Consider the following 12299-nt stretch of genomic DNA (forward strand, 5'->3'; position numbering starts at 1 on the left):
GTAGTGGCTAGAAACTTAAAAGAGATCCTGGGAAAAAATGTAAATGCCCAATATGGTGACAACTTCCTCTTAAATCCTTGGCTGACTCCTGAGCCTGTGAGTACAGGGGAAACTGCAAGAAGCCCATGAAAGGAGCCCTGTATCAGAAGGGAGAATTGATACTTTAGGTGGCATCCACCACAAGGACACAAAGTTTAAATTTTGATTTCTGCAAAGTTAGAAAGACTTTATATATGCCTTCAGAGGGAACACATTTAGGAGTACAGATAACTTTAAGGAATAATAAATGTAATGTATAGATATACTCATACTACCAAAATAAAGACAGGTCTACACAAGTTTAAGACAACTGCAAAAACTGCTGCAAAACTCTTTAGAAAAAGCAGCATCTAGTGCTTTAAAATACATAGCCCAAAATTTCATTATAAAATGAAATATGATTAGACATAGGGGAAAAATGTAATCAGTACCTAGAGGAATAAAAATGTCAATAGAAACCTTAGACCTCACACAATGGGATTCACAGACCAGGATTTAAAAGTAGCTATTATAATAACTATGTCTAAGAACTCAAAGGAAATGATGTTTGTAATGGATAAGCAGGTAATCTCAGCAGAGAACTGAAAACTTTATAGAGAATTAAATGAATATTAAAGAATGAAAACTGCAGTTCTCTGAAATGAAAAATTATCTAACTGGGAGAGGACAGGAGAACTAGTGAACTTGAATGAATCACTAAAAACTAGTCTACAAGGTGAAAAGAGGAAAAAACACTCATAGAAAAAAGTTCAGGTGACCTATAGTATGACATCAACTGCAGAAAATAACAAAAATAAAATATTTTGCTAAAATTGGCAGAAAATTTCAAATTAGAATATTTCAACTCATATATTCAAAGGGATCAGTAAACCTGAAGCAGAAAGAAAGGAAGGAAGAAAGAAAACTAAGTCAAGGCACATTAGAATCAAACTGTTAAGAGTACAGAAAGAATAACCTGAAAAGCAGCCAGAGAAAACAATTTATACCATGTGGGAAGGACAATATTTAGACATCACCTACATTTTTCTTAACATTAAAAAATCTTTCTTTTAAAGTACTTATTTATCAAACTTTGATAGAACAAAGGGAGATGGAGAGAGAAGAGAGGATATAGAGGGAGAGAGACTTGCATCACTGCTTCATCACTGAGGCTTTCCCTCTGCATATGGGAACCAAGGGCTTGAACCTAGATCTTTGCACATGGTAACACATGCACCAGGAGCACCAGTGATGCAAGTCTCTCTCCCTCTATATCCATCAGATTACAATTACATCACTTTTTTTTGTTTATTTTCCACATTCTTCAAAGTTATACTTTCCCCCTCTAGAGTCTCTCTTATAATTGCTATAGACTAGTTCCAGCACAGTCAAGACTGACAGCAGGTTTTGAGGTTGGCATTTGCAAAATCCAATAAGCATGCAATTATGTGTGCTCACCCACCCCCCTTCTTATTTTGTGGGTGGTTCACTTTTAATAGGCTGTCAAATATGAATTACAGTTATCTCATCAGATGTCTTAAGCATGGAGTCCTTAAACATTTTTTTCCTTTTATCCCCCCCCCTATATTTTTTTTTTTACCAGATCAGCCCGGCTTATGGGATTGAACCTGAGACTTCAGAGCCTCAGGCATAAGAGTCTCTTTGCATAATCACTATGTTATCCCCCCACTAGTCCTCAAAGTTTTCATTGCTAAATCTGTTTTTTCCTCTTAAATTCTAGTACTCAAGGACTGATATAACTTCCTAGGTTGTAAAATTAAAAAGTCCATTTTACAAATACACAAGTGAAGGTATAATTTCAGCTCCTTCTCTCATATACAATTTCAATTAATTACTTTTTGAATCTCCTTCCTCTGTTTGTTGGAAGTCTCCCAAGAGGTTCTGGGAGAAGACAGACAAAAGACTAGAAAGTTCATTGTTCTTTCAGTGAGTTATTACTGGGTTCAGGAAAAGTCAGAATTCAACTGTATTGACACTAAATTAGAAAAAGAAGTCTTACCTTCTCTTCGATCATTTCTGAGAACACGTACTTTCTCAATTTTTCCCAAGAGAGACCCATCCTCAGCTAGGAAAATAAAAGAAGCATAACAATTTGAACCTCAAATTTACAAAGGGCACTGTATTTAAGCATTGATCATCTATGGACCAATTATTTTGGGGGGCATCACAGTGATACTACTTCTTTCTGTGGCCTTGTTCTTGTGGCCTTCATATGAAAGTCATCATTAGCATCCACACTACAGGGAGGCCCACACCCAAAAGAAGAATTAAAGAGAGGAAGACCTGTCTCAGTACTTACGATCATTGCTGTAGTCATCCACCAAGATGATTTCTTTGATGAGGTGAGGTGGACTTTTCTTAAGTACACTGGGAAAAGAAAGAGAAATGTAGGAGGACTTTTGGGGGTGTCACTTAGGAAGGAAAAGTCTTTTCTGGTCCTTATTTTGTCTGAAATCAGCCACAAGTCACTCCCTGATTGTAATGAGGACACAATCCAATATTCCTATCAAGCTACACCTCTTAGAAGCAGAATGTGGGCACTGGGTGGCATCTCCTGGCCTTACCTGACCACTGTCCTCAGCAAGGCTGACCTGGCTTCATTGTGAAATGTGATCACCACGCTGGTGGCTGGCAGATCCACTCGCCACTGCTTTCGCTGACACCTGGAATAAAGAGAAATATCTTCTGAATAAGAAAGACTAGACACAGCTCTGAGAGCATAAGTAGATCAAATGTCGGGATAAGTACTTAAGAACTAACTTGGTATCTGCTTAAGTTACTAACACATTCCAAGATAAAATGAAAAGGAGCCATAAAGATAGAATACTACCAGGAGTGATATTTTAAAAGATAAAAAATTCAGCTAAACACAACATGCTGAGAGTATTTTTTCTAACATGTTGAAAAAAATGTTTTTAAACTGTGAAATGGCATTTATTCTCACATACAGATACGCCTCTATAGATGCACTTTTCACAATTTACAGTGGTTATTTCTGAGGAGTGAAACCAACTGCATGTTGCTACTCTTCTCTCACTTTTGACTTTGCCAAAAGCAGGCAGGTGGGACTTTGCAAAGCTGTATTTGGAACATGACTCTCCCCCCTCTGATTGTAGCTCCTTTCTCCTAAGCAGTAGGGATATATCTGGCTCTCTGAGACTACTCAAGTAACATAGGCAATGGTTGTGTGTAGAAGAGAGTATGGTGAGAGATGGATCTCTGAGAACCTTTGTCTGCTGACCTCTTTTACTTGAAGTAGCACTGAAAGAAGTATGGAAATTTCTTTGAATAAAGGTGATTCAGAAACAAGGCCTATAAACTTTGAACAGATCACAAGACATTTCTTTAGTCTGGACTAATGACTATTAAAAAAAAGAACTGTGTGTGGATTGATAGGGTAAATATTTATATACTTCATGTTTAGGAATGACTCTTTGCCCTAATCCAGTTTTCCAGCCTTATTCTCAACTTTGACACCATGTTTCCAGAGAATAATTTTACTCTACTTTCATGTTAGCTATCAGGTTTAGGCAAAGATTACTAACATCAAGGGCCCTTGGAACATACATAAAATCGATTTCCCAGCTTCTTCCCACACGAAGACACCTAATTTCATCTGCTCTATTTCTACTGTTGGGTTCTTGTTTATTAAACAATTTGTCCTACTTTATATCTTACCACCTTCTAGCTACCAAGTTGCAGGTGCTACTAATGATACCATCCTCACTTTCCTGGGTAGACAATCTCACTTATGTGTCCTGATATCTCACCTCTCCAGAACCCTACCCCACTAGGGAAAGACAGAAGTAGAATGAGGGTATAGATAAACCTGCCAATGTCCATGTCTAGTAGAGAAGCAATTACAGAAGCCAGAACTCCCACTTGCTGAATCCCATTAAGAATTTTGGTTCATACTCCCAGAAGGATAAAAAAAAATGGGAAGTTTCCAATGGAGGGGATGGGACATGGAACTCTGTATGGAACTGTAACCCTGTATATTATAATCTTGTTAACCATTATTAAATCACTAATAAAAAATTAGAAAAAATATAGAACTATGATAGTTCTACATTGAAGGTATTGAATTACAAGTTAGGAAGTAACCAATAAAGGTAGATTCAAGCTCTGCAAATTCCAGTTTAAGGAATCCACAAGTTATGTTTGATAAAATTGAAAAACATGCCAGTATAGAGAAGGTCTTTGAGAATCCTGAAAATGTATGTCCAAGGCAGGCTTATAGCCTGTAAGGATGGCTGGCTTTAGTGCATTCAGAGTTACTAAACTAGTATTACTAAGTACTGAAAGCAGCTTGGAAAAATGTCTGAGGAAGACAGCTGAAGAATATGACCCCAGGGAATGCTCTTTTAAAAAGTTCTCTTTTAAAGTCACATTTAATATAGGTGGGTGTGGGTGGGTGAGACAGCATACAGTTACACATAAAGAATTTCATGCCTGAGGATCTAGAGTCCTAGGATCAATCATATCCTCTCTCTACTCCTCCCACAAGCCAAAGCTGAACAGTAATCTGAAGAGAGGGGATGAAGGGAAGGAGAAGGGAGAGAGTGACAAGGAAATCATTGCCATTAAATTAGATCTACAAGGATTATTAAAAGGATTTATGCAGAACTGAATTTAATAAAGGGGACTGTGAGGGGGTAGCAAAGTGGGAAGCTGGTCCAGAGCACTTTAGTGGAAGGCTACTGGTGCTTTGGTAGGGATCAGGTAATAAATACATTCTGATGATCTAAGAAATAGTACATCTAAAACATTTATCAGCTTCTGATCCAAAGTTACCTCAAAACTCAAAACTGTTACATATATATATATAATAACCCTTGTCAGAAGGATAGGGCCTTGGCACTCAGTCCATGACAATGTCTCTTCATGCTTAGATTCATCATTTGTCAAATGTTGCTGTAGTTCAAATAATTAGTGCCACTGAAAGAAGCTGAAAATCCTTGTATGGGGTCATTACATTTTAAATATTTACTTTGTTCTTTAGTTCTTATGTTAGTTAGCACAGCCATGAATGATTATTGGGTATCAGAAAAGGAAATAAATTAACCGGCATAAGGATCCTGGTTCGAGCCCCTGGCTCCCCACCTGCAGGGGAGTCGCTTCACAAGTGGTGAGGCAGGTCTGCGGGTGTCTGTCTTTCTCTCCCCCTTCTGTCTTCCCTCCTCTCTACATTTCTCTCTGTCCTATCCGACAACAATGACATCAATAACTGTTGTTAAAATTTTCAGAGGCTCTTGCTGGCCGGGCTAGCTTCACGGGCAGGTAACAGAGACGCGGAGACAACGGCTGGGCAGGGAAGCTGTATTTCTTTATTTAGGAACAACGATTCATAAACTAAGACAAACTAATCACCAAACAGAACTCTGCTGTCTCTTTGTCGCTGCACAAGCACTCTCCCTTACTCTCAAACTCAGGAACTCTCCAACTCTGAAACTCTGGAACTCTCGTACTCGGGAACCCTCTGAAACTCTCGCACTCTCGAACTCAGGAACCTTCTCTCGGGGTTCCATGGGGCAGGGCCAAGCGGGCCCGCGAAATTAACTGGACTGATCCAATTCTCTTGGCGGGGGAGGGCTAGAACAAACCAATGTAAAGCATACGACAATAGTATCAAGGGTGTGGGGTGAACAGAAACATATATCATACAGGCATTTTTATAAAAAGAAACTGGCACAAACATGGAGAAACATGCAAGCGACAAGAACCAGTGTGCTGTTAAGGGAAAGCCTGAGGGGGCCATATCTGCCTCTGTGGGCTAAACTTTATCAGCTTAAACAAAAACATTTCTTGCCTCTGGGGGGCGTACCTGTCTCGACGGACGTTTGTATGGGGGTGGGGAACGGCCTAGAGTCCCAAAGGCAGCTGGCTGCAATTTACTTACTATGAAACAAAACTTGTTATTAGCATATCTACTGCACGATCCAACGTTTCTAATAGAGAAGGAATTTGAGACTTTTACATATCAACATCTTTTAACCTTTTGTTACACCCATTCAAGATGGAGACACACCCTAGGTGTGGGCCAGAGAGGAAACCTCAGGCATGAGAATAATTAGCATAGCCATTGTGCGATCTACCATTTCTAATAGAGAAGGTAATGGAGAGTTTTACACATCAACAAGTCTATTTAACCTTTTGTTTAGACCAACTTAGTTAAAATATATTGATTGTTAACTAATTTTTTACCTCAGATTTTAAATGTAAGTTAATTTTATCTTTATGAGAATTACGTTGAAAACCTTTTTCATTTAACTTTGTCTAGTAAGAATTTAGCCTTAAAGTTACTGTTTACCAAACTTTAAACACACACATAAACATGGTCATTAATACACGAGGAGAGAAACCTTTGTTACGAAGACATGTCATTTTAAACACGAATTTAAATCTGTACTGTCTTAGTTGTTGTGGGGGGGGGTTCACCATCCGGAGGTGGCTTCCCGCACAGCTTCACTTTTAGGAATTGCAGGTTGCGATCTCTGCACAAATCTCTGCGTACTCCAGCTTGTCTGCCTTCAGACCGGACCGGCGGCTGGAGATATCGTGTGCCCAGTTTCGGCAGGGAGCCCGGGGGTCCGGGAGGCCCGGGATGGTTCCAGAATTTATAGCAAGAGGGCAGGCAGGCCAGTTTTGTAGAAGGCGTGGGCCTAGGTGCCCAGGGGTGGCGGCCATGATAGGCCGCCGCGGCCCTGCCCCATGGCCCTGACATGTCTGCTGCCCTGTTCGCAGTGGCCGAGCAGCATGAAGGGATCACACGTCCAGTGCCCTGAACCACGCGGTGGAGAGCTGGCTCCTGTGGGTTGGCCTCGGGCTCCAGGGGCTCTTGTGTGCTGGTGTCGGCCTCCTGCGGGCTGTGGGGCTGCGGGGCTGCGGGCGCAGTGCGTGGGGTTGTCTGGGCGCAGCCGGCTGGCTGGCTGTTTAACCAGGTGGAAACAGCAGCTCTGCGCCTCGCCTCCCTCCCGCTGGCTCTTCCCGCTGGCTGTTCTGAGTTCACCCGAGCGAGTGGAAACCACAGAGTGGTCCAGAGATAAATGTTCCAGAAACAGCAAAACAGTCTCGTGAAGAAAGAGCAGAGGCCTTTGGAGATCTCTTCACAAGCAGAAGAGAAGGCCATAGTGCATAGGTAGCCAAATTGTCTTTACTTATCTGAGAGATGCGCAGGTCAGGTCCACGTGGGCACCATTTGTTGTTAAAATTCGGAAGGCTCTAGCCGGCCGGGCTAGCTTCACGGGCGGGTAACAGAGACGCGGAGACAACGGCTGGGCAGGGAAGCTGTATTTCTTTATTCAGGAACAACGATTCATAAACTAAGACAAACTAATTACCAAACAGAACTCTGCTCTCTCTTTGCGGCAGCACAAGCACTCCCTCTTACTCTCGAACTCAGGAATCCAGGAACTCTGCCCTATGGAACTCTCGTACTCGGGAACCCTCCGAAACTCTGGCACTCTCGAACTCAGGAACCCTCTCCCGGGGTTCCTTGGGGCGGGGCCAAGCGGGCCCGCGAAATTAACTGGACTGATCCCAATTCTCTTGGCGGGGGAGGGCTAGAACAAACCAATGTAAAGCATATGACAAATAACAACAATAATAACTACAACAATAAAACATCAAAAGGAAATAAATAAAAAAATCAATTAGGTCAGAATCACAAAATGAGCTTCTTGTGTTTTACTTACATGAATAGCTTAATTTTAACTAATCATTAGAAAATTGCCAATTATTGTTGTCTGGGGATAAAATGCATTCAGGAATAATACCATACTTCATTATGTCTTCTGTATTTAATGCAAAGCTGAGTGATAGGCTAGATTTCTATACCCAATTTCTAGAACTGTTAAAGAACCAAGAAAATGGAAGTTTCAACTGTAAACAAATTACCAAGAATGCCATTTCCAGGAATTCAATTTGTAATGCTTAGAAAATAAGAACTGCACCTTAGGAGGTCAATCCTCTGCAATTAGGTTCCATTCAACACAGTGAGAAGTGCTGAGCTGAGCTGAGCAGATAGGGCTGATTGACTTTTAAGCATGGAACTATGGTAGCAATCTTAGATTTTCTAAAGAGAGAAAATAAAGTATTTTATAGTAAACTCAATCCAATCATGTTCTATTCTCTCATTCTCTCTCTCTCTCTCTCTCCTTTCCTTTCCAGGAAATTCTTGTCTTCTTTTCTTCCACAGCATTTAGAAATCTGAAGTCTCAAGGAGCTGTGCAAATATTTTTCAGACCACTAGGGTTTCCACACTCAACTTGTATTAAATCCCCTCTGCATATTCATAAAACACTAAGTTTTGCTAGTAACTGACAATCAAGAAATATAAGTGGTATCATATTTTGAAGGCAAAGGAGGATTAAAAGTAAAAGTGGAGAAACATCTTAACATCCTAGGATTGAGTTTGAAATTATATAGGCATTCAGACTTTAAGTTCTCACATTAAGCCAAGAAAAAAAAAAAAAGGGAGGGAGGAGTGGGAACTAAAGAAGTTTTTTTTTTTTTTTTTCCCAAGGTATTACTTGGGCTCCGTGCTGACATTCAACTCCACTGCTCCATTTTTTAAAAAATTTTTTATTTATAAAAAGGAAACACTGACAAAACCATAGGATAAGAGGGGTATAACTTTACACAATTCCCACCACCAGAACTCTGTATCCCATCCCCTCCCCTGATAGCTTTCCTATTCTTTAACCCTCTGGGAGTATGGACCCAAGGTCATTGTGGGATGCAGAAGGTGGAAGGTCTGGCTTCTGTAATTGCTTCCCCGATGAACATGGGTGTTGACAGGTTGATCCATACCCCCAGCCTGTCTCTCTCTTTCCCTGGGGGGGAAGGGCTCTGGGGAAGCGGAGTTTCAGGACATATTGGTGGGGTTGTCTGTCCAGGGAAGTCTTGTCAGCATTATGCTAGGATCTGGAACCTGGTGGTTTACAAGAAAGTTAACATACAAAACCAAACAAATTATTGACCAATCATGGACTTAAGGGCTGGAATAGTGCAGATGAAAGTTGGGGGGGGGGGGGTCTTCCATTTTGTAGATAGCTAGTAGGCATATTCTAGTTAAATTCCAAAAGGCTTGTGGCTATACTAGTTTTTGTTTTCCCCCCCTTTTTCTTTTTGCCCCTGAGCCTGAAATCTAATATGCCAGTGGATCCAAGGTATTGTCTGGGGAGATGATATCATGGCTGGAAAAAGGACCAGAAAGCTAGATCAGGGAAGAGAATAGCTCCCTAATATGGGAAAGGGGTATAAATATTGTTGACTGTAAAACCCATCAATTTGATGTGATCTGGGGCCAATAATTAGCTTAGGAGCCTGTGTGACCTCTGCATCCCTCTAGATCTGAGCTCACATTCTGTGATCATGAGTAGGAACATTCCATGCTGCCCCAATATCAATCCATCTTCCTCAGGTGTAGCATAGAATATGTTGTCCATCTTCCCTTTGGAGAACTGAACATTATCTACCATTGTTGATTCAAGTTGAGGGCAAGGTCCTCTGGGGGCCCACAAAGGAGTCTATTTTGTTATTCCTGATAGAAATGACCAGTGACAATAGAGAGAGGGATTTATTTGAGTTCTAGGCCCATCATGTCTGTTTGGGAATCTCAGGACTCTCCAAATAGAACTCCAGCTCATGGAATGGCCTTATAGTTACTAAAGAGTCATCATTAAAAAAATGCATGAGCTTCATAAATAATCTAAATATTCCCTTTCTTTTCCCTCCATTTTCTAACCCAAGATTCTTTTCCCTCCATTTTCTAACCCAAGAGTGAGCTACAGGACCCCTTGTTGGTGTCACACTTAGGACCCGTTATTCACCCTCCTGCTGACCATCCAGTATCCTACCATATTCAGTGACAAGCCGCTGTTTATTGGAGCTCCTGCCAGCAGCTGCCTCCAAGTCGCCATCTTGGCTCCACCCCTTCTCCATTTTTTTTTAATTGGCTAGGACAGAGAGAAATTCAGAAAGGAGGGGAAGAGAGAGAGGAGAGAAAGATAAGACATATGCAGACCTGCTTCACTGCTTGTGATGTGACCCCCCTACAGGTGGGGAGCTTGGGGATGAAGCCAGGATCTTTGCACAGATCCTTGTGCTTTGTACTATGTGTGTTTAACCTTGTGTGCTATCACTAGAAACTAAGGAGTTTTTTTTTTTTTAAAAAGAACTAGAATAAATCCTCCATATAAAGAGCCATGTCCTTATCATAATCTTCAGTCCTCCAGAGTCAGTTAAAGAACACTCATTATAGAAACTACGGAGGAGCTGGATGCCAGAACACTTTAATACCTGAACTTTCCTTGGGAATTAAGAGTATACTAGTTTATTTGAAGTCAGCAGCTACAGTTATTTCTATTCTCCTAGATGGTGCAATCAGAAAGTAAGATGGTGCTAAAAGGAAATATGACAGGGTCATATAAGTGGTCAAGGGTTTATCTGGTACTAATGTAGTCATCCTGTTAATTTTAAGCCCAGAAAAATAAAACTTAAAAAAAAATGAATATGGAACATATTTTTTAATCTTCAATGATAGATTTTTAAGAAAGATTTTTCTAAAGCCACATAGCTATTAATATCTGCAAGTGCTGATTGGCCAGAAGTGGATAATCTGGCTGATCTTAGTATCAATGAGCTCTCAAGCCTCAAGAAGTGAAGAGTGACTCTGTCTTTGCAGTAAACTTGTCTTGAGGCAGATGTTATACTTAAGATTGGTCAAGATATTGATGATATAATCAAATACATATATTCAGACTGAGAATTTAGGGTAGTTAAAAAAACAACACAACAACAGAAATATGTTTTCTAGTCCACCCCATAGTCTTCCAGCTCATCCCAGCTAGTTTAGTGTTTCTGCAAAGGGTCTGTAACAACACTATTTAATAACAGTGAGCTGAAGTATCTTATCACTTCTCATCTATGAAACTGTACTTTAAGACCTTTTAAATTTTTTTTGAAAATCAATAAAAATGTATAAAACTAGAAAGTCCCTATAGTTCTAATGTATTTGGCAGCTCTGTGTTAATGGTAATTATAACTGGTACATAGAGGATAGTTTATCTAGTATGTTGGAGATGAAGACACTGAGAGGCAGGTGACATAGCTACAAAAAAACACAGCACCCAGCTGGTCATTCAGAGGGAAAAAGGTCTTCAGCCTGAAAGAAGAGCTCAAAGGATGCAAATAGGAGAGATGGAAATGTATAAGAGAGTTCCAAAACTTTCTTCAAGGTTCAGTGAAGGGCTCTTGCCCAAGAGTAAAAACACATTTGCTGTGAGATGACTATGATAACGTCATAGGAAGGAAAAGAAAACATTTAAATTTGTTCCATCTCCCTGAAAAGTCCATTTAACTCAGGTATTATATAGAAAATACTAAGAAAAATAACAGATTAATGATAAGTATCTTTTTGATGTTAACAGGTTTTTCTCATAGAGAACAATGCTGACTCTATACAGGCACTTTTTCTGTTACTCAGGATCAGTACTTATTCCCACTCTGAAGTCAGCAGAGCACTTCCAAAAGAGTTCCTAAGAAGTAGTTCCAAAGGATGGTGTACCCTGAGACCTCAATATCCAGTTCGCATTCTGATTATACTTTGGAAACCTATGTACAAAGATATTTGTTGACAACTGGATCTTGAATATCAGCCTTCATAACAACATTTAAAAAAATTTATATATAAAAAGGAAATAATGACAAAAACCACAGGATAAGAAGGGTACAACTACACACAATTCCCACCATCAGAATTCTGTATCCCATCCTGTCCCCTGATAGCTTTCCTATTCTTTAACCCAGTGGGAGCATGGACCAAAGGACATTATGGGGTGCAGAAGATGGAAGGTCTGGCTTCTGTAATTGCTTCCCTGCTGAACATGGGTGTTGACAAGTCGATCTATACTCTTAGCCTGTCTCTCTCTTTCCCTGGTGGGGTGGGGCTCTGGGGAAGTGGGGCTCCAGCAAAAAATGGTGGGGTCATCTGCCCAGGGAAGTCTGGTTGGCAAACAGTAGCACCTTGAAATAAAAATTAACATATAAAGCCAAACAAATTGTTGACTAATCATGAACATAAAGGCTGGAATAGTGTAGATGAAGATTTGAGGGTCCCTGTTTTGTAGATAGTTAGTAGGCCCATTTTAGTTAATTCCAAAGGGCCCATGACTATATTAGTTTTTTTTTTTTTTTTTCCTTTTTGAGACTGACATCTGATGTTCAGGTGGACCCAAGTTACTGTCTAGGGAGATGAT

The 12299-nt window shown here is 40.3% G+C and overlaps 1 protein-coding gene across 1 annotated transcript in view; it reads right to left on the reverse strand.

Annotated features, from left to right (window-relative positions):
* Nucleotides 1-12299, reverse strand: part of GALNT2 (polypeptide N-acetylgalactosaminyltransferase 2) — a 291717-nt gene that overhangs the window by 63832 nt on the left and 215586 nt on the right. The window contains exons 4-6 of the mRNA XM_007535130.3: nt 2604-2702; nt 2339-2406; nt 2039-2104 (exon numbers count right to left, since the gene is read on the reverse strand). Of these exons, the coding sequence (XP_007535192.1) occupies nt 2039-2104; nt 2339-2406; nt 2604-2702 (233 nt within the window). The remainder of the gene's footprint in view (nt 1-2038; nt 2105-2338; nt 2407-2603; nt 2703-12299) is intronic.

This window comes from Erinaceus europaeus, chromosome 6 (assembly GCF_950295315.1).
Source record: "Erinaceus europaeus chromosome 6, mEriEur2.1, whole genome shotgun sequence".
Classification (NCBI taxonomy): Eukaryota; Metazoa; Chordata; class Mammalia; order Eulipotyphla; family Erinaceidae; genus Erinaceus; species Erinaceus europaeus.